Here is a 22,885-nt window from a genome sequence, read left to right on the forward strand (position 1 = left end):
TCCAGCCACTGTCACCGATGTTATCGGTACTAGAATGTATGTGGTACGGCTTGCAGATGGACGCAAGTGGCGTAGGCACATAGACCAGCTGAGGCAGCGGTGGGCAACTGACCGTCCTACCGTGCAGCCGGCTGAGTCCGCAGAGGAACCCCCATGGCCTTTAGAAGAGGCAGGTACTGTAGAGCCTGAGGGCTACGGTAGCGGTCAAGAGACAGGGCAGACCCCTAATTTTGAACCGCATGCAACGGACGGGGACGTTCCTGACTCTGAGGTCCCAGAGTCAAACGGAGTACCACTGAGGGACAGATGCCCTGAGACGAGTTCACCTCGTAGGTCTCAGAGAACGAGACGTGCACCCACCTACCTAAGTGATTACGACTGTTCTTGAGGTATTTTTGCTTAGGGGGGAGGGAATTGTAATGTATTCATAGCTGCCATGAGTACAGGAGGTTTTATGTGAATCATCACATAGGGAAGCAATGTTAAGCTTCGTCTTGGACAGAGCATCCTAGTCCAAGACTCACGACCCAATCACATTCAAGCAAGCCGCAAGCGGGAACGTTTGTGATTGGTCCTTATGCGCTCAACCTGATAGGTTGTTATGTGTATAGTGGGAGTGGCTATGTTAGCCGGGAATGTTTAAATACCGGGCAGTTTCAATGGGCAAACTGTTCGGGCTATCAGATGTTGTACCGTGTCAAAGAAGTGAACAAAGAGCTGAATAAACTTGAGTCTTTGCTGAAATCACTCTCCGACTCATTGTTAAGCGCCGGACTTAACAGTTCGTTTCTGCTAAAGGAAGCTCTTCGGCTTCCCAGAGTTATCTAAGGTGAGCAGCAAAACAAACATCAAGCAGAGAGTTTTGAAAAAAGGGCTCTTCTTATGTTCTTATCAGGGGAAGGTCTCGGCCTCTCTGCCCTGTTGTTGGCCCTCCAGAGGAACTGGTTGGCCACTGTGTGAGACAGGATGCTGGACTAGATGGACCACTGGTCTGATCCAGCAGGGCTCTTCTTACGTTCCTAACTTGGCCTTGCACTGCAGGCAGGGCCTGACAGCTTCATTCCATAGGGGAAACTGACAGAACATGAGAACATAAGTTAGGCCACATTGGATCATGCCAAAACCCAGGTGCCATCGGGAGGCCCTCCAGTGGGGCCAGAACCCTCCGGGGTTATTCTAGGCTAGGCCAGAGTAACCCCGGGGTTACTCTGGCCGGGGGGTTAATCTGGCCTGTTACACCGGGACCTTCCACATGCAAAGCAGGTGCTCTGGCACTCAGCTGCAGCCCCCTAGCGTGAGAACACAGGCACTGCTCCCCACATGGGACGGCACCTCCACTGCTTATGTGTGGCAGCCTGAGGAAATGAAAAGATAGTGACCATGACAATAAGCCATCCTTTTTCTTCCATTTGCTCCCCACGCTCATTTTCATTTCCCCCCCCCGGCTCCTGTTGTCTCTTAGGAGTCACACACTGTCTAACTGATTTATTGGGGATTATTTCATTGTATATTTTCCTGCCTTCTTCTCTGTTGCTGATTATATCTTGTTCTGCTCAGCTTCATCCTCTCCAAGTTTTTATTTCCCCTCTAAAACCAAATCCATTTTGAGTTTTTGTTTTTTTTGGGTTTTTCCCCCCTCTCTTCTCCCAGCAGTTTGTGACTCAGCAGTTTTCTCAGGTGTGCTATCAGAGGGCAAAGTGTCTCTTCAGGTGGGCATCAAAAATGGATACCGCAGCTTGGGCAACCAAGAGAAGGGCCCTGAAGGCATGGGAACTTAGGTCTCCTGGCCAATCTTTCTGCAAACAAATCTATACAGAAATTTAGGATAAACTGCAGCTACTTCTACCCTAGGGTTGCCATCTTCCGGGTGGGTCCTAGATAGAGTTGCCAGCTCCAGATTGGGAAATACTTGGAGATTTGGGGGGTGGAGCCTGGGGAGGGTGGGGTTTGAGGAGGGGAGGGACTCCGACAGGGTATAATGCCACAGAGTCCACCCTCCAAAGCAGCCCTTTTCTCCAGGGGAACGGATCTTGGAGAACTGTAACAGGGGGAGATCTCCAGGTGCCACCTGGAAGTTGGCAACCACAGGCCTGGAGTTTTCCAAGAATCACAATTGAAATCCAGGCTACTGAGATCAATCACCCCGGAGGAAAATGGCTGCTTTGAAGAGTGGACACTATGGAATGACATCCCTGCTGACCTCATTCCCCGCCCCAAATTCCACTCTCTCCAGGAACTATCACCAAATCTACGGGAACTTCACAAGCTGGAGTTGGCATCCCTGTCCTGCTCCCTGTTCAGCTTGGTCTTGCCTCTGACCTTTCACTTGCCTGGATCAGTAGTCTACCGTTCTCTGCTTGCTCATTGACTGCACTGGACCAGGCAGCCTTTCTTCTTCTTTCCCCATCCCAAAACCCTGGTGCCTTCAGGACTATGAGGGGATGGCAGAAGGTGGATGCAGAGTTCCAGAGGGCTGGCAGGGGTTAATCTTGCAGTGCTGTGTATCAGTGTTTGAACCGTGTGGGGGGATGGGGGATGCAGGGCAACGTCTCTCTGCACAAGTTTGCTGCAGGCGAGGAAACGCAGCTGTGGCCTGAGGGCTTGTCGACCTTGGAGCCACGGTGGGTTGCCTAAATGCTGACAAACCCAGTGGGCAGCCTCTTAGGGAGCCCACAGAATGTGGCACATGCGTTTAATGCGCAGTTCATATTGGAATTAGGAAAGCCTAGTTTGACTCTTGCATTTTGTCTGGTATCTTAATTTTGGGATATGGGAGCAAAGGTCAGCCATGGCTCTTGATCGGGCTGACAACTCCGAAGTGGGAAATTACTGGGAATTCGGAGGCAGATCCTGGGGAGGGTCATCTTTGGGGGGGGAGGGGAGGGAGATCAGCAGGGATGCAATGCCATAGACCCCTTCCTTCAAAGGAGCCTTTTTCTCCAAGGGGACTAATTTCCGTAGTCTGTAGTCTGGAAAGCAGTTGCCATTCCCGGAAAACTCCATGACCCACCTGGAGACTGGCAACTGTAGCCCTTGAAGGTTTGCTGTCCATCAGCACAGACAGTCCTGAACTCACTGGACAGGTGATCTGACTCCATATAAGGCAGTTTCACACGAACACACGGAGTTGCCTTACACTGAATCAGACCGTCAATCCATCAAAGTCAGTGTTGTCTACTCAGACTGGCAGCGGCTCTCAAGGGTCTCAGGGAAAGGTCTTTCACATCACCTCCTGCCTCTTCCTTCCTGCTGGAGATGCTGGGGATAGAACCTGGGACCTTCTGCATGCCAAGCAGAGGCTCTACCACTGAGCCACAGCCCCTCCCCATCAATACTCCCTCTAAGCTGTGAAGTCTTGTGCGAAAAAAGTCTACTTTGTGAGCTCCTGGCGAAAAAGTTGTGAGCAAGCAATCTGGCTACTGCATAAATGAGTTTGCTCTGGAGCCATCCTTCCTGAGCTAAGACAAAAATGTGTGAGCTGGAGGCTAAAAAACTGTGAGCTGGCTCACACTAACTCAGCTTAGAGGGAACACTGCTCCCCATATGCTCATAAACGTAAACAATAACATCTGGTTCAGCATTGTCTGTGCTGACATGCAGTGGTTAGATGGTCAAGCCGTGAAACAGAGACATGAAAGTCTACTGGCTATCTGACCTTTCTATTTCTCCAGCAGTTAAATCAAGCTAATGAGACCAGGATTCTGCCCAATGTTGTGAGATCCGGAAATAAAGCTCCGTGATAATGATTAATACTATTACTTACATCATGGTCCAAGTGCTGTCTATGATTAATATATGACTTTACCTTCAGATTCATGCTGCTCAGAATTAAAGTGTGTACATTTGTCATGTTTAATTTGTACTGACTAGTGTAGAACTAAAAGGCCATGAGCAAAACCCCTAACGAATGATAGAAGCATTATGAGGCCAAGGCAGCCAATGTTTAATGAAGCTGTGAAAAACCACAGAAAACATATAGCGTTCTTAACATTCTGCCTGCACCATAAGATCCTGTGCTAGTTTATGTGGCTAACTCCCCACCTCCAGACATATGCAGCCACCACTCTGAGATAGAATTGACACTGCGGTTCCATTGTCAGCGAAATGGCATGCTGGCCACAACCAGTGCCAAGGCCTTCTCAGAGGTGGCTCTGCACTGGTGGAACAAGCTCCCAGAAGACATCAGGGCCCTGCGAGACCTTTCACAGTTCTGCAGGGCCCGCAAGACGGAGCTCTTCCAACAGGTCTTCAATCAAGGAGCCACATCTAATAACTGAAATGTGATAAAGCCCTGTTCCTCCGTAACTACCACCAGCAGCCAGTGCCTGCTGCATAAATAGATCAAGATGAGCCGATCATCAACATCGACCGTATCCCACTTTGACTATTCCATCATGATTTGTTTCCCCCATCTCTATGCAATACTATTAGTATTAGTACCACTGTCACTAGCACTTTATGATAGTTCGGATTGCTTATGATTGTTTCATAACTGTTGATTCATGTGTTTTAACCTTTTATGTAAGCCGCCCCTGAGCCTGCTTCGGTGGGGAGAGTGAGGTATAAATTGAATAAATGAATGAATAAAAAAATAATTTCGATGTTTCCCTCAACATTCCTCAGGTTTCCCTCACCATTCCTAGAGGAATATTGAGGAAATCCAAACTTTTTAAAAGAAGGTTTGTGAAATTTCTCAGGAGGGGTTTCATACACCCCTGTATTGCCACCATTCCCCCCCCTCAAACAAATGCATAAACTCCAGTTCAAGCAAAACATTTGGTGGATTTTCAGAGAATCCAAAAGAGTTTTGATAAAATTCTTAACATTTCTTCAGTGGGGACCATAAATTTACCAAATTCATTCTTCAGGTTGGAGTTCATTGCTGTTTGCTTATTGCCTTTGAGTTGTTGCAGAGTCCTTCTGGTTCAACTGAGTTCATAAGTAAATCAGGAGATGGGCAGTTGAAATTAGACCCCACACACACACACACACGGATTCTGCCTGAAGAGCTAATCAGGACTATAAGGGATGTCGCCACAGAGTCAATGAGAAGAATAAGCATTGGCTTCTTTGGTAGGCAGGCAACATAAGACCTCTAGACTGGCCAAGCCAAGTTTTCTTCTTATCTTACTGTTCTTTTGACTCAAAGGTCTTAAACAGCTCGAGACCCAACCCTCTTACAGGCAATCACCGCAGCTAAATATTTAGTTACTGCTAAGGTAGTTTTAGGAGGGAAGGTGGCGTGGTTTAGCCAGATCTCATCAGACCTCTGAAGCTGAGCAGGTTCGGTACCTGGAAGGAAGACCACCAAGGTGGACTGTGTAGAGGAAAGCCATGGTGAACCACCTCTGCTTCTCACTTGCCTTGAAAGTCCCTTGCTGGGGTCACCATAAGTTGGCTGTGACTTGATATAATTTTATACACACAAGATACATTTCCGATCCTCATCCACAAGGAAAAAACGGACATTTTTTTGAGATGATAAATTCACATAGTCTATTAAGAGGGAGGACAAATACCCTTCTCGCAAAAGAGACCAGATTTCACACTCAGATAAAATATGCTCTCAGGACTCAGCCTGCCCAGATCCACATTTACAATCTCTGTCCGAATGTGCTGTGCCTGCAAATCGGCCTTCCAGTAGGGGGGGGGGATTTAACCCAGATAGCATAAATGTCCTTCTATAATGGGGGATGGTTAGGTCTTTTAAGTAGCTCGGAATGGCACAAGAGAAAGCAACTCCCAAGCCAGGTAGGAAACCCCAAGAGTCTGGTCTTCGATCTGTGCTGGACAGTAAAGCACAATGTCCTATCATGACAGATGCAACTCCAGTGAAAAAGGAAGAAGTTGTTCTCAATCTTGTGGCATCCCACAGTGTCCAGGGGTGAAAAAATTGTATCCTGTTAACTTTTGAGGTCTCGTAAGTCTTGTTTGTTGAACGGCTAAAAATAGCTTCCTGCTTTTTGATTATACTCAGATAATTATCTGGAAACAAAGGAGCCTCCAGCTTGTGTTGACCTTGCACTGTGGTTAATCACGAGGGGAACTGTTTCGGCACGCCAGGTCCCCCACCCATTTGGCACTCACCGTTCCAGGGCTTAAATGGAAGCTGATAAGGAGCAGGATCTGAGCCACCAAGATGGCGAACGACAGGTTGGCGTGGATGTGGTAGCGCTGATTACGGATGGTGCTGACGGAGCTGCGGAAAGGAAGTCCAGTTAGCATCCCAGGAAGAAATAATCCTTTCATCATTTATTGCGAGGGAATTGATTTGTGAGTTGCGGGACTCAGCTGTATTTGATTAGATTCCCCAATACGCTCACGCCAGAGAAGAAAACACTGATTTGTACTGTAAGCCAAGAATTGCTAAAAAGACTCCGAGCCTGCAAAGCTGTAATAACTTTTTATGTCAAGGGTGGGGGCGGGACTGGGCCACGAGTCAGACACAAGCGGCCTTTACTGAGAATCTTCTGGCATCTCGGATTTAGTTCTTGACCATACACCGAACAAAGGCTCTTATCCACCTGCCGCAGATTAAAATCTGCTACGCCCAAAGTTTGTCAGCTGCTTTCAAGTGGGCAGACATCGTTGTGCCAACCCCAGTTGTTCAAATGAAGCACAAATTCCCACTGGGCCACCCCTAGGGATGCCAGCCTCCAGGTGGGACCTGGGGATCCCCTGGAATTACAGTTTATCTTCAGACTAGTTCCCCTGGAGAAAATGGATGCTTTGGAGGGTGGACCTTATGGCACTGCACCCCACTGAGGTCCCTGTCCCCCCCCCCCGATTCCATCCCCAAATCTCCAGGAGTGTCCCAACCTGAATCTGGCAACCCTACCCCCCATCCCCTGCAAGTGGTCAGGCGCACCTGGAAACCCTAGCCACCCCTGTGGCTATTTAAGTTTTGGGCAGCCCGTGCTGTAGGAAAATGCTTTTGCAGCAGGCATTTATCCTGTCCCCACCACATTTGCTACAGGCAGTTGTGGCAATGGGTTTCAACTTAAGACTTTTGGCATGCAAAGTGTGTACTCCAGCTAGGGTTGCTAGCTCTGGGTTGGGAATTACTTGGATATTTGGTGGGTGGAGCCTGGGGAGGGTGGGGTTTGGGGAAGGGAGGGACCTTGGCAGGGTACAATGCCGTAGAATCCACCCTCCTAAGCAGCCAATTTCTCCAGGGGAGCTGATCTCTGTCGTCTGAAGATCGATTGTAATACCTGGAGATTACCAGACTTCACCTGGAGGTTGGCAACCCTAGCTCTCCCAGAAGACCACCAGGGGTAGTGTTCTTGGGAATCCACTCATTTCTGTTGCCATCAGATCAAGAACGATCTGCCACATTCCAGGCGTCTGTCACTGGTAACAGCTCCACACTGGACGGTGCTACGTGTACCCTGAATCCCAATGAGCCTCAACCCTCCAGAGATGAGGTTAAAAGGTTCCTTTTTAATTGGAATGGTGTTGTGTTCAAGAAGAGCCTACTTAACACTGTTGTGATCAACGTTTCTAGCATCAGTCAGTCCACTGAAAGTCTTTGTACGGCTACAGGTATCACAGTAATTCACGATACCCAGAAACTTACAAATGATGCTTTTTCCCACCCAAAAAAGAAAACCCTACTTTTGGAATAAATTAAAACCCATCACCACAAATTAAATCAGAAAGAAAAAAACCCAGCCTAAAGTAATCTGCCATTTCGATAACTCTTCAGAATAACCATTAACAAAAATCTGCAGACATCTGAGCCCTGGCAGGCCTTCACCTTTGCGTCCTGCTTGTCATCTCTCCTGGGCATCCAGTGGCCACTGTGTGAAACAGGGTGCTGGACCAGATGGACCACTAGACTGAATAAGTAGGGCAATTGTTATGTTCTTAACTCCATGAGTTAGAGTGGCCGGTAGACTTCCTTAGCTAGTTAATTCTCCAGTTTGGGTGCCACCACTGAAAAAGCCCTGCTTCTCAAATGCTGCCCAGACCTCCCTTCCAAAGTCTGGGGCATTCACAACCTGAGCACACTGGAAGAGACACGTGAGACAACGTGTTCCCTTAAAAAAAATGTACCCCGTTCCTGTAGTTCTATCTCATTTTTATCCTACCCTTCCACAGGAAGTGGTGGCGGCTACAAGCATGGACGGATTCAAGAGGGAATTAGATAAGCATATGGAGCAGAGGTCCATCAGTGGCTATTAGCCACAAGGTATAGATAGGGACTCTGGGGCAAGTGATGCTCTGTCATCTTGGTGCTTGGGGGGGGGTCAACAGTGGGAGGGCTTCTAATGTCCTGGCCCCACTGGTGGACCTCCTGATGGCACTGGTATTTCTGGCCACTGTGGGATACAGAGTGTTGGACTGGATGGGCCTTTGGCCTGATCCAACATTGGCATCTCTTATGTTCTTATGTTCCTCCAAACAGTTCAGACATACATTGGGTTGAATGTAGACTAAACCTTCTGCTGAAGGAAAGCACTTTTGTCAGCAGAACTTTCCTCACCCCCCCCCCGGCCCACCAATCTCACCAAAATGTTATTCCTGGGGGTGGGAGGGGAGTGCTCAAAAATGCCTAAGGGGCAAATTTGGGGTCTGCAGTTTGATGTAGTGGTTAAGTGCGTGGACTCTAATCTGGGAGAGCCGGGTTTGATTCCCCCACTCCTCCACTTGCACCTGGCTGGATGACCTTGGGCAAGCCGTAGCTCTGATAAGAGCTGTTCTTGAAAAAGGGCAGTTTCTGTCAGAGCTCTCTCGGCCCCACCTCCCTCACAGGGTGTCTGTTGTGGGGAGGGGGAAGGGAAAGGAGTTTGAAAGCCGCTCTGAGACTCCTTTGGGTAGTGAAGGGTGGGGAATAAATCCAATCTCTTCTTTTTCCTCTTCTGCAGCAGGAAGTTGAATTGGTGGGAAATTTTGTTTAGGTCCACCCTGTGGTTCTCCAGTCTTCCAGTCTTAGGACAATCCACTGAAGTAGGTTGAGTTGAGAGAGGGAGAGAGAATGATTGCCCAACCATTTAGTGAGTTTCACGGCTGAGACTGGGTTTGAATCTGGGTCTCCCATACCCCTTGGAGGATGGACATAATAAAAAACATGATAGGTAGATTTAATAGTCATTCAGTGTTAATAACTGCTGAGTTGGCCATAGGAAATGGTGTACCTGAGAACTAATAAATCATGGTCTGACACATAGCATGAGTCGGAGGGGGGGTGACTCCCCCAGTTCTCTGACACACTTGTACAAAGCACCTGCCCCTTTCCAATGTCTTCCGTTGCATAGAACAAGTTCAGGATACTGTTTCCCCAGGGGAAGAAGGCAATCCCTCGGGAATTCGTGCCAGCAAGCCAATTCCAATTCGACATGGAATTTTATGCAAAGGCTTTTCTAACTGTACACTGCTGCAGAATTGCTAACTGTGCGTTGGCCCGACGGGCAGTTTCATGCATTATTCTCTGTCACCCATCAAGATCACAAGCCATGGGGCTATCCCGTGAAATAATAACTAGAACTGAAGCTTGTTAATGGTTTAATTCGGGAGGGGGGGGAGAAGAGGAAGTTGTGATGTGACAGATCCATTTTCATCTGCCTGCAATAACCTTCTGCATTTATTTGGATTTATGCACCCCTTTTCAGAGGCAAATCGTTCTAAATCAGTTCACAATTAACAACCTCGGGGCCAATTCTCCTCTGACAGGGAACAGGGAGAGTAACTCAATGGAAATTGACGAGGTTGAAGCCAGCGCGGAGTCCTAGCAAACAGGGCACAGCGACCAGCCAGGCATTTCCATATTTATATCAAATCTGGCACTTCATAACTACCGCAGTGTGCTATTATCTACATATCGGTGAGTTTTCTATAAATATGGAAATACAGCGATTATCACTAGTTTCCCCAAATCACATTATAATTCCAGGATTGGGAGGCTGAAGAAATACTCCATACTGGAGCCAGCTGGCTAGAGGTCCTGCGGAGCACACCCCTCTGTAAGCCTCTTAGCGGGATAGAGAAGGAGCCGCTCTCCCATTCTGCCTGCATTCCAAGTCCTGTTCATTGCATGAAGGGCCAAGAGCCTACCACAAAAGCACCAAATGCTCTCAACGGTAACAACTCATTGTTTTGTAAAGGGGCGTAGGTCTTTGTATATTGTATATTTTCACCCTGCTTATTTAATTTATATGCAGAGTACATGATGCAAAATGTCAGCCTGGATGATTCACAAGCCGGAATTAAGGTTGCCGGGGAAAACATCAATAACTTCAGATATGCAGACCACTCTACTGGCAGAAAGTGAAGAGGGCCTGAAGAACCTCTTGTTGAGGGTGAAAGAGGAGAGTGCAAAAGTTGACTTGAAACTCAACATCAAAAAAACTAAGATCATGGCATCCGGCCCCATCAACTCCTTGGCAAATAGAAGGGGAAGTCATGGAAGCAGTGAAAGAATTCACATTCCTGGAATCCAAGATCACTGCAGATGGTGGCTGTAGCCATGAAATTAAAAGACGCCTGCTCCTTGGGAGGAAAGCGATGGCGAACCTAAACAGCATAATAAAAAGTAGAGGCATCACCATGCCAACAAAAGTCCGTATGGTCAAAGCGATGGTATTCCCAGTAGTAATGTATGGCTGCGAGAGTTGGACCATAATGAAGGCTGAGCGCCGAAGAATAGATGTTTTCATGAATATAAAAACCAACTCCCTTGATTTAGCTCTACGGGAGAAGGAATGCAGAAGTTTGAGCATCTAGAGTTTGCCCTAAACATAATGATTTATTTACTTAAAATATCTATAAACCTACCTCTCCTACAGTATAGCTATAACCAAAGGTGGGTAAGAACATAATCATTAATGATAATAAAAACAATCCTAAAGACTTCCTCAGAACAGTACATAAATGACCAATAAGGCGCTCATCTGAGGTTAATGATATCACACCTGAGAAGCTACTCAGAGTATGTCAAATGTCCTCCTGAACAAGGAGCTCTGCATGTGCCAGAGCCTGTCAAGAGGATATGGGCTGAGACATGTCAGGTACTACCATTCAGAATATGTAAGGTGAATGAGGCCTTGACTGCCAAGGAAGACCAGGGTTGCTGTGCAAAGGAAGTCAACAGCAAAACCTCCTCTGCTCATCTCTTGCCTTGCAAATCCCATGATCTGGGGGTCATCATGAGTTGGTTGGGGCTTGTTGGCAAACTATTATTGTTATCTTTTATAATCACAGATTTGCTTACTGCTTTCTCAAGTGATTGGCCACCGAGCAACAAGCAGTAACAGCAGGCTTGTGGGAGAGGGTGGCATCTAGACCTCTCATCACGCCGTGCGAGGATGCATGTGTTTGGAACACTGCTGATAACACTCTAATAGACTGGACTGTTTGAACAGGCGAAAAATATCCTGGCGCAAATGCTGAAGCTGCTTGGGAATAGCCCAACTGGTTGATGAAAAACTGGCTCCCTGCTCGAAACTAGAATACAGAGTGTATGCTGGGCCAGCACTGTGTCTTGGTGCATTTTCAAGTATTAGCCTGTCTCGTTCCCTTTGGTGGCGGAAAGTGCTGTCAAGCGGCAGCCAACTTATGGCAAACCCCATAGGATTTTTGAGACAAGAGATGAAAAGCGGTGGCTTGCCATCGCCTGCCTCTGTGTAGTGACCCTGGAATTCTTTGGGTGTCTCCTATTCAGGGGTCATTTCCTGCAGGAGCGCACAGGAGCGGAGCTCCGGCAATAAAGAGCCCAGGGGGGCGGGCACATGCAACAAGCCCCACCCCCTGCTCCCAGCAGCCCTCAGTCAGAGCAAGAAGCAGCCAGGTAAGTTGCAGAGCTCCCCCCGGCCCCCCGGTCCAAAACAGTCCAGGGGCAAAGACCAAGTTTTATTCAGTGTACAAGCTCTCCCTCCTCTGTGAGGGCAGATCTGCACACTTCCCCCCCCTCCCCAGCTAGCAATCCAAAACAGTCCAGTGGAGCCTGAGCGGTGGGTGTTGCCTTCTGACACACTTCCGGTGATGTCAGGGAGTGTGGCATATGCAAATAAGTTATGCTAATGAGCTCCTGCACCTCTTTTTCTATGAAATGACCCCTGCTCCTATTCAAGTGCTAACCAGGGCCGACCCTGTTTAGCTTCTGACATCTGATGAGATCAGGCTAGCCCAGGCCATCCAGGATAGGGCAAGAGACAAACATAGGCGGTTTGCCCTTGCCTGCCTCTGCGTAGCAACCCTGGTCTTCCTTGGCAGTCTCCCATCCAAATACTAACCAGGGCCGACCCTGCGAGCTTGGGCTAGTCTGGGCTATTGAGGGCGCTACTTATAAATAAAATTCTGTGGGTTTTTTTTAATTACTTTTGGTCTTTGCACTGGTCCCCAAAGTGGGCAGTACCGCCCCCTAAGGGGCGCTGGAACGATCCAGGTGGGCGGTAGGAGCCTTGGGTGCAAATTTGTCACTTCATCTTTTTGTCCACTTTTTGAAGGTAGATTTTCAAGGGGGCACTGAGTAATTTTTTTTTTCTCCTGAAAAGGAGGTGGTAGGCCAGATAAGTTTTGAGAACCTCTGGTTCTTTGCTTGAGTCCATATTACTATTATTCTGTGCGTGCTCACTTTTGCAATGCCTCGTGGGGAGCATCGTTCTCTCCCCACCTTACTTTAATTAGCTGACCTGTCCATCTGTGAACCCGGAGGAGAATCGATTTTGCCTACAGCGCAGATGCAAGGCAAGGGAACGACGCCCCACTGCCGCGGCTGCTAGGCTGTTGCAACTCACAGAGCGGCGGGGCAAAGAGATCCGAGGCTCGGCTGACGAGTGACGGCAGCCGTGGGACGTGATACAACATGATTGTTGCAAAGCTTGCCACGTCCCTGGTTTAGAGTTCTTTCTATGATAACGGAGGAGGGGTGGAGGTTTTGGATGGCAGGGCTCACGGCTGGCTCCGCGGGGAAAAGGAAGAATGGTGGAAGCCGCACACCATCTTGCTTTGCTTCCTTCTTTGCCTGCTGGAGCTGTCACATGAAGCTGCTTTGGGCTGAATCAGACCACTGGACTCCATCGAAGTCAGTATCGTCAACTTAGACTGGCAGTGGCTCTTCGGGGTCTCAGGTGGAGGTCTTTCACATCATCTACCACCTGTTCCTTTTAACTGGAGGTGTGGGGCACTGAACCTGAGACCTTCTCTACGACAACCAGATGCTCTACCGCTTGGATTGCCAGTCTCCAGGTGGCACCTGGAGATCTCCTGTTATTACAGTTGATCTCCAGATGACAGAGATCAGTTCCTCTGGAGAAAAACGGCTGCTTCGGAGGGTGGACTCCAGTGTTCCCTCTGAGCTGAGTTAGTCTGAGCTAGCTCAGAGGTTTTTTTAGACTCTGGCTCACACGTTTTTGTCTTGGCTCAGGAAGGATGGCTCCAGAGCAAAGTAATTTATGCAGGAACCAAACTGCTCGTTCACAATTTTAATGCCAGTAACTCACAAAGTAGAATTTTTGCTTACAAAACTCCAAAGTTTAGGGGGAGTACTGGTGGACCTCCATGGCATTGTACCCGGCTGAGGTCCCTCCCTTCCCCAAACCCCACCCTCTCCAGGCTCCACCCCCAAAATCCCCAAAAACCCAACCCAGAGCTGGTAACCCTATCTATCACTGAGCTATTCCTCCGTCTCTCCTTCAGGGCCAACTCGCTGGTAAAGGAGTTTTACTGATGACCTCGTGGCCAGCCCTGCCAAAATCCTATTCCTGGCCAGCTGTAACCCCCCCTAGTCTTGTGCCATTGGACTTTCAAGCCTGCTGGTTTGCAAAGTGTTAGCTGGCTCATCCCCAGCCATACAGGCAGCAGGCCCCCATTACTGCATCCTGTGTGCAGAGCGATCCTAACGTTTGCTGCATTCAGCACAGTGCAGCGAGGATTATGGGGCGTGTTTCGTCTGCCCCCACAGGTGCTCCTTTACCCTGTTGTACTGGAGGCCCTGCAACCAAAGTGTCCCACAGGGAACCTGGTGCTGGCAGAGCTCCATGTGGCTCCAGTTTGGTGCAGTGGTTAAGTGCGCGGACTCTAATCTGGGAGAACTGGGTTTGATTCCCCACTCCTCCACTTGCACCTGCTGATGTGACCTTGGGTCAGTCACAAGCTCTGGCACAGCTGTCCTTGAAAAAGAGCAGTTTGTGTCAGAGTTCTCTCAGCACCGCCCACCTCACAGGGTGTCTGTTGTGGGGAGGGGAAGGGAAAGGAGTTTGTAAGCCGCTCTGAGACTCCAAGTGAAGGGCGGGGTATAAATCCAATCTCTTCTCTCCTCTCTTCTAAGGGTCTTGGGGATGTTTAGTTTGGAGAAGAGGAGATTGAGGGGGGACATGATTGCTGAAAGGCTGTCATTGGGAGGAGGGCAAGGAGCCGTTCCAGTTGGCCGCGGAGGACAGGACCCGAAGCAACGGGTTTAAATTACACGCAGAAAGGTATCGGCTGGATATTAGGAAACACTTTTTCATGGTCAGAGTGGTTCAAAGGTGGAATCAGCTGCCTAGGGAGGTGGTTCGCTCCCCTTCACTGGCAGCTTTCGAGAAGAGGCTGGACGAATATTTATCAGAGATGCTTTAGGCTGGTCCCGCACTGGGCAGAGGGTTGGACTAGATGGTCTTTATGGCCCCTTCCAGCTCTATGATTCTATAACAGAATGGCTGAATCACTGTAACTGAGGTTACTTTATTGTAACTGTGCACTTTATTGTTACTTGCCCAAATACCTTCGCATGGGATGGGCGCTATTATCAAGAGAGGGGCCATGGCTCAAAGGCAGAGAATCTGCTTTGCTTACAGAAGGTCCCGGATTCAATCCCTGACATGATAGAGGTTTCTAAAATTATGCATGGGGTGTGGAGAGAGTTGACAAAGGCCCCGGTCACACGGGCCGGATATCGCGGGGGGGAGGCGTGGCTAATTGCCCCGGCGCAGTTTGATCTGCGATAACGCGAGCAGACGCACCGGTGGCACACCACGGGTCCGTCCCTCCGGGCCAGCTAGTAAACGAGGTTGGCGATCACACGACGAACAGCAATGGCTAGGCGCCGCTGCCGTGACAAACGGGGTCATTTTTTTAAAAGCCAAAACGGCACTTTCGCTTTCCTCTTTGTGCGCATGCGCCGTTGGGTGCTTGTGCGCATCTTGTGGAGACTTGGAGGGGGGGGAAACCTGTTTGCAAAGGGACATGGGCGGGCGCCGGATGCCACCACCGGAAACGCGATCAGACGGCAGCCCTTTCTGGAAACTAGTACCTCGGAGGTACTAGTTCTGAACTCCACATCTTCGGCAGGAAGCCTCGGGTTCACCTCGGGAGCTCTACGCTTCCCAGATGTTGCGGTGTGATCGCGCCCGGAAAATCCGCCTATCTTCCGTCTCTGTAGCGTGGCTAATGCTCCGTGTGACCGCAGCCAAAGAGAACTTTTCCCCCTCTCCCAAAATTCCAGAACTTAAGGGAATCCAATGATGCTGATGGACAGAAAGTTCAGAACAGGTGAAGGGAAACACTACTTCACCCAGAGTGTGATTAAAATGAGGAATTCGCTGCCAGAAGATGTAGTGATGGCCACAGGAATAAACAGCTTTAAAGGGCGATTAGATAGAATCATGGAGGATAAGTCTATCAGTGTCTACGGTACTAGCCTGGGTGTCTGAGGGGAACCTCCACCTTCAGAGGCACTAATCCTCTGAATCTCAGAGCCAGGAAGCAACATCAGGGGAAGGCCTCGGCCTCTGTGCCCTGTGGTTGGCCACTCTGTGAGGCAGGACGCTGGACTAGTTGGACTACTGGTCTGGTGATCTTACGTTCTTATCTCCAGTCAAAAGGATCAAGCCGTATGTGATGTGAAAGGCTGTGGCTGTGATGTGGAAGATCGGGGAGGGGGCTGTGGCTCAGTGGTCGACAGGGTTGCCAATCTTCAGATCGTGCCTGGAGGTCTCCTGGAATGACAACTGATCCCCAGACTTCAGAGATCAATCCCCCTGGAGAAAACCGCTGCTTTGGAGGCTGAACTCCATAACCCACTGAGGGCCCTCCCTCAAACCCCACCCTCTCCAGGCTCTACCTCCAAATCTCCAGGAATTTCCCAACCTGAAATTGGCAACCCTAGGGGCAGAGCATCTCCTTGGCCTGTAGAAGGTCCCAGGTTCGATCTTTGACATCTCCGGTTAAAAAGGACCAGGTAGTAGTGGATGGGAAAGACCTCTGCCCGAGACCCTGAAGAAACACTGCCAGTCTGAGTAGGCAGAACTGACCTTGGTGGACCAAGGGTCTGATTCAGTAGAAGGCAGCCTTGTGTGTGTATCTCGACCTAAGATCCTGGACAGCTGCTGCCAGGAAGAGTGAACAATACTGATCTCAATGGCCCAATGGTCAGATTCAGTATACAGCACAGTGGCATGTGTTTCATCAGATCAAACCAATAAATCATTTTGGGGTTTCTGAAGTCAGGATTTTGCAAGACTGAGGACTGTGATCATCTGAAGGCGTCCTTAACCAGCAAAGGGTAATTTTTTAAAAAAAAGCTTATTCAGGCAAAGAGGGAAGCGAAGCAACACGATCGATGCCTTTTGTTTGAGAGGTTCACCCGCTTTCCTCCGTCTTCTTTGGCCTCAGAGCTTCTTTGCTGCCATTTGGAGCCAAGTCGAGAAGCCCGGAGTCCCAATTCTGCCTTTCGCCAGCCTCTAGATCACAGATCAAATATTTAGCTTCTCTGATTCTCCCTCCCGTATTCTAAACCCACCTCAAAAGAAGAAGAGCAATTGAGAAAACTGCCAAAGAATAAATTGTGAGGAAATAACTTGCTATTTAAAGAGCGTCCCGATTTCAGGAAATTAAAGTAATTTAGAACAAACTCAACCGACTGTTACAAATGTATATGCAGAATCTAATTAAAGAGGTTTAAGGAATTAATAACCTTTTATGAAACTCTTAACACCTGAGAGCATTCAGTCCAGTGCCTTGAAATGAAACTTTTTTTTTTAACATCTGATATTTCTAGACCGATATTGGCTCAGTGGGTAGAAAAGTTAAAATTACTCACGACAGAATCGCGAACGTGACCAGTGTGATAGTCAAACAGAAGATGGACAGAGAGCAGCCGATGTAACTGATGGATGACAGCGCCATCTGGTGCCCGATTGGTACCTGCGCAATTGAAGAAAATAAAAGTCTAAGTTTAATTGCTATTATTATTACCAGAAGGAAGGTTTTCTGTGCAGGAAATGAGCTCAAAGGAGTTTACAGGGAGGAAAAAATAATGTTACCATTAAAACACTGTGTAAAGTTACATAACATTGCACGTATCCCAACAAGAGATTAAGGACAACATAGCTTTCAAAAGCAGGACTTCCAGCCGGCGGCTCAGAACTCAACAGAAGTCTCACTTCAATAGAAGCACCCTGCACGGCCCACAAAAGAACCAACTGTATCAGACCAGTATTGCAGCAGACAGCTTTTGGCAACCAAAACAAACAAAACAAAAAGTTATCAGCACCAGCACATCAACTGAGCACACTGTCAGGTAATGAACATTCTACATTGACAGCTCTGCATTGACACAGACAGGTTTTATTATGCATCCATACAAAAGGAAACCCTGCCTTTATTTATCTATTCATTTACTCACTTTATTTATACCCGGCCTGTCTCCTCAGTGGGGAGGACCCATCGGCTTACAACATTTCCCGCACAAAGTAGCTTACAAAATTTCCCTCTTCTCCATTTTAACAACAACAAAGCACAACCTTTATTGGCGTATAAAATCAATGAGATAAAACTTTGTCAAGGTAAAATTACATCTGTAAGTCTTAAAACACCAATATTAGGAATAGTTCCCTGCTACCAAAATCTTGGACAAAAAATCAGCAGTCTCTATAGTAACTTCTGGTGGTGACTCTCCATTTTATCTTCAGAACACCCCTGTGGGAAGAGCAAGAGTCCAGTAGCACCTTAAAAATTTGTGACAGGGGATGAGCTTTCGTGAGTCGCCCCTCGTTTGTGAGCAGTGGCTCACGAGGGCTCATCCCCTGCCAGACATGTTGTTAATCTTTAAGATGCTACTGAACCCTTGCTCTTTTCTACTGCTACAGACGGACTAACATGGCTGACCATCTTGATCCAACATCCCCGTGAGGTAGGTTAGGCTGAGTGTGTCAAACATCGCTCTCCTCAGTTTGCCATGAATGCTGGGAGCAGGAAGGGTGGGAGCGAAACATCTGTGGATGGTGCAGTGGCAGGCTGAGCCAAAACAGCCATGCGTTTCATTATGACTTAATGAGCTTTTACTGTCCCCCCAAAAAAAATATTTCGCCCAGTTTTCTTCTTTTCTCCCTCTCCATCTGGGAAGTGAAAACCACACCCCTGCCTGTGGCGAGATGTCCCAGAGTCCGTTTCCCACAGGTCCTTTTCTGCTCTCAGCTAAGCTCTGGAAGCGGACTTCAATTTGGCGGGAAGACCAGCACTTGGAGAGGGGAGGGGAAGGCTGTGGGAAGGTAAGCAGCATGGATGGGGGGTGTGGGTTTAACACAGCAGAGGTGAAGGCAGAGTGATTTCAACAAGCAGCAGTTTATTGCATCTCAATAGGAATGCTTTACGTGGGGCAACTGCCCTAACTGTATACACCTAAGCCACGCCCAGCCCCCATGCGATTGGTGAGTTCAAATGGCCTCCAGGCTCCAGATTGGCTGGCTGCCCTCAGGGGCCAATCCGCAGGCAGGTTCCAGGATCCTGCCTGCCTTTGTTCTGGGGCTTCAAGCTCCAGCTAGGTGGCCTGCCCAGACAAGCCCAGACATGCCTCCCCACTCTCCATCTAGGTGGCCTGCCAGACAAGTCCTAGCACCAGCAGCAGTTAAGCCTGAAGGGAAGACTGCACATGTCCAGACATAACAGGGGGGGTTCAGTTTACCCAGGCATCCATTTTGTTTCCAGAATCACACTCCTTTCTCAAGATATGACTGGGGTTTAAACAGACAGGTCTATTTCATTTAGTTTGCTTCATTTCTACCCCACATTTCTCCCTAATGGGGACACAACGCAGCATTTTTTCCTAACAACAACCCTGTGAAGTAGATTAAGCTGAGAGAGACTGGCTCAAGGTCACCTGGCGAGCTTCCATGGCAGAGCGGGCATTCAAACCTGGGTCTCTCAGATCCAGGGGTCATTTCGTAGAGAAAGAGGTGCAGGAGCTCATTAGCATAATTTATTTGCATATGCCACGCCCCCTGACATCACCGGAAGTGTGTCAGAAGGCAACACCCACTGCTCAGACTCCACTGGACTGTTTTGGATTGCTAGCTATAGGGGGGGGACGTGCAGATCTGTCCTTGCAGAGGAGGGAGAGCTTGTACCTGAATAAACCTTGGTCTTAAAGGTGCCACTGGACTGTTTTGGACCGGAGGGATGGGGGGGGGGGGCTCTGCAACTTCCCTGGCTGCTTCTTGCTCTGACTGAGAGCTGCTGGGAACAGGGGGTGGGGCTTGTTGCATGTGACCGCCCCCTGGGCTCTTTACTGCCGCTCCTGTGCGCTCCTGCAGGAAATGACCCCTGCTCAGATCCTAGTCTGACACTCTATCCACTCCACCACACTGACTCAGTTTGATGCTCTTGGGTCTAATTTGGTCTTATGGTTGCTCCGAGGAGACCAATCACCAGGAGTTGGTGGATGTTTGCTATTTCACTGATTTCTATGTTGGTTTACATTGTCGTCAGCACCGGTTCCTGTTCTCCCATTTTCGCTGTTGGTTTTGTAGATTTGTCTCCATTATGTGTGCATTTTTTGTTTCTGTTTAGATGAATTTTACACACACGGTGTACATCATGTATACATATAATACTGGTACACAAATAACAATGAACATTGATACATTCGTGGGGGAAATTTGGTGTGAAGAAACCCCAAATGACATGAAGAGAAACAAATGAAGGACTAGGCGCAAGCAAGGAGCCAAATTCGCCTGAGACTATTCAGGTAACAATAGAAGAAATTCTAAATCATCCCTACCGATCACTTTCTGAAAGAATCAGCAAGAGCTGGGGTTTTTTTCTTCTTTGTTTTCTGCTATTCCTTCTGAGAGAGATAATAACTCACTAAATCATACATGCACCACTGCTGGTCTCTTGCCTTCTATTTTCTACACTGGCTGCCGTTGCCCTGAACAATGCGACCGACTACATTGTTTTTGCTTTGTGGTACGGCAGCTACGTGCCAAATCCAAGAAGAGCACCAAGACAAAGTCAGTCATCTCATTCTACCTATGCAGATCCTAGCTGCTGCCAAGAACTCGAACCCGTGACCAGAGCAGATGAATTTAAAAGTCTTCAATGGGAAGAGCCAAAATTCTCTCTCATGTTTCTGAGGCTTTTTAAAAAGGGGTGGTGGGGGTAAACTGTTTCATATTCATAATCCAGACAATGAGATTTACTAAAAGAGGTCTTTGCATTATTGGCTATCAATTATTTAAGAGGAAGCGTTTTAAATTTTTCATGCACAGATTTCTCATTTTTACAAAGGGGAGGGATCAGAAGACACCACAGGCGGTGGGGGAAACTAAGTGCCAATAAAGGAGATGAGCGTCATTAATAGATAAAAAGGCCCCTTGACAAGGAGAAACCAAGCCCCCATATCCTGATTGCCATACAAGCATTCACACAAAATTGAGTCAATAATTATATGTCTGTTCGGTAAGGTTTCCCTCTTCCCCCCTCACTGCATTGTAATTATCCACCCACTGGATCATCAATTTGCTACAGAGCAGCCGATGACGGGCTGTGGATTGTTTAATGGAAGTTGTCATCCTTCAGGTTTCGCTCCCCTTCCTCTGAGATTTTAGATGTTAAATCTCCGGAGAGGTGTGTATAGGAACAGATACATCTTGTTCCAAGCATGCTCGTGTTTATTCTTCTTTGACAGAAGGGGTGCTCCTGGTTAGCAAAGTTCAAATCAAAGGAATTTGGAATAACAAAAAGAAGAAGAAGAAGAAGAAGAAGAAGAAGAAGAAGAAGAAGAAGAAGAAGAAGAAGAAGAAGAAGAAGAAGAAGAAGAAGAAGAAGAAGAAGAAGAGGAGGAGGAGATTGGGTTTATACCCTACCCTTCACTTGGAGTCTCAGAGCGGCTTACAAAGTCCTTTCCCTCCCCCTCCCCACAACAGACACCCTGTGAGGTAGGTGGGGCTGAGAGAACTCTGACGGAAACTGCTCTTTTTCAAGGACAGCTGTGCCAGAACTTGTGACTGACCCAAGGTCACACCAGCAGGTGCAAGTGGAGGAGTGGGGAATCAAACCCGGTTCTCCCAGATTAGAGTCCACGCTCTTAACCACTACACCAAACAACCCTCTGGTTTTAGAAGTGCCAGCATTACCCAGACCCTAGGGTTGCCAGACTCCAGGAGGGAGAGGGAGATCTCCCAGAATTCCAATCTGCCTTCCCTTAGAGGGAAGGGTGGACTCAATGGCATTGTCCCCTGCTGAAGTCGCTCCCTCCCAAAATCCTGCCCTCTTCAGGCTCCACGCCCAAACCTCGAGGAATTTCACTCTTTGAACTTGGCAACTCTCGCCCAGACCCATACGAATTCAGGTCTGGCCTACACCATAGTTTGCTCCTGCTCTGTTCTACACCAATTCACCACTCTGCATGCAAGCCAGAAGCTTTCTTACATCCAGGGGTAGGGGGAAATTCACTAGGGTTGCCAAGTGGAAAAATGAACTTACCGGGGGACTCCCGGTCTGCGGCTGGAGTGCGCACGCGCCGCACGCACATCACCAGGAAGTGACGTTATGACGCCGGGCACGCTGGGGGCGGGGCCACGACCATCCGAGGAAAACCATAGAGTTTTCCCTCCGATGATTGTGGCCCCACCCCCAGCGTGCCCGGCGTCATAACGTCACTTCCTGGTGACGCGCACGCCGGGGTGGGGTTCCCCCCCAGGGCCCGATCCGCCGGCGGCGCGGAACGGGCCTCTGGGGCGGGGGTTTCCCCACCCCCCTGGGGGGATTTGGGAAGCCTAAAATTCACCAATGGTAGGTGGAGCTTGCTAAGGACTGGAAACAATGGTTCCGAGCATGCTCAGGAGTGTTATTCTCAACTAGGGGAAGAGGGAGTTGTGGTTTTCTTCCAAGGCTCTGTGGTTTCCTTCCTCTCCAGTGAGTCCTCCTTGCTGCCGGTTCCCCTACTCCTCTTGGAGGCTAAGTTTGCTTGGAAGATGTAAATAGTAGAGAGGGCTTGAGGTAGGTTTTCCAATTCTGGGTTGGGAAATTCCTGGAGACTTTTTTTTGTGGGGGTGTTGGGGCACCGGCGTAATCTGCGGGGGGGCTGAGGGGCTTGCCCCCCCCAAAATTTTCCCAGAAGCCCCACCCACCCGCTGCGAAGGAAGCCGCCCGGCCCCAGCCCCGCCGAGAGCGGCCCTGCGGCGGCCACCGTGGGAACACGTGTGTGTGGGGGGGTGCCTGCAGGCGGCGGTGGCTACTGCCACCGCCGCTGCCCTGGCTCCACCTTCGCTCTCCCGCAGCTGGGAGGCCACCGGAGGACCGGCGAGCAAAGCATGGCCAGAGCTGCCAGCGTCTGCCTGCTGCTGGGGGGTAAGCAGGAGAGCAGGCGTGGGGCCCACCCGGCGGGGGTGGAGAACCCCGGCCGCCTCGGGCCTGCTCCTCCTGCGGGGCCTCCCTCCGCCGTGAGGAGGAGGTGCGGGACCCTAGCCAGGGCCGGCGGCCCCCGCAGCGAAAAGGGCAGCGCGACCGAGCGGCTGCCTGAGCAGCGCGCACGTGGAGAGGGGGACGCCGCCCGCCCGGCCTCTCCCGCGCTCTCCCAGCGGCTGTTCCCCGAGGGCTGGTGAGCGGCGTCCAGTGCAGCTACCGCAGCTTGTCGCGGCAGGGGAAGGAAGGAGCCCCAAGGCTGCGCCGCTCAGACCGCCTC

At 49.3% G+C, this 22,885-nt stretch overlaps 1 protein-coding gene across 1 annotated transcript in view; it reads right to left on the reverse strand.

Moving 5' to 3' along the window:
- LOC107112033 (adhesion G-protein coupled receptor D1-like) overlaps positions 1–22,885 on the reverse strand; it is a 149,821-nt gene that overhangs the window by 81,942 nt on the left and 44,994 nt on the right. The window contains exons 4-5 of the mRNA XM_015413098.1: positions 17,021–17,124; positions 6,088–6,199 (exon numbers count right to left, since the gene is read on the reverse strand). Of these exons, the coding sequence (XP_015268584.1) occupies positions 6,088–6,199; positions 17,021–17,124 (216 nt within the window). The remainder of the gene's footprint in view (positions 1–6,087; positions 6,200–17,020; positions 17,125–22,885) is intronic.

This window comes from Gekko japonicus, unplaced genomic scaffold (assembly GCF_001447785.1).
Source record: "Gekko japonicus isolate JY-2015 unplaced genomic scaffold, Gekko_japonicus_V1.1 scaffold3196, whole genome shotgun sequence".
Taxonomy (NCBI): Eukaryota; Metazoa; Chordata; class Lepidosauria; order Squamata; family Gekkonidae; genus Gekko; species Gekko japonicus.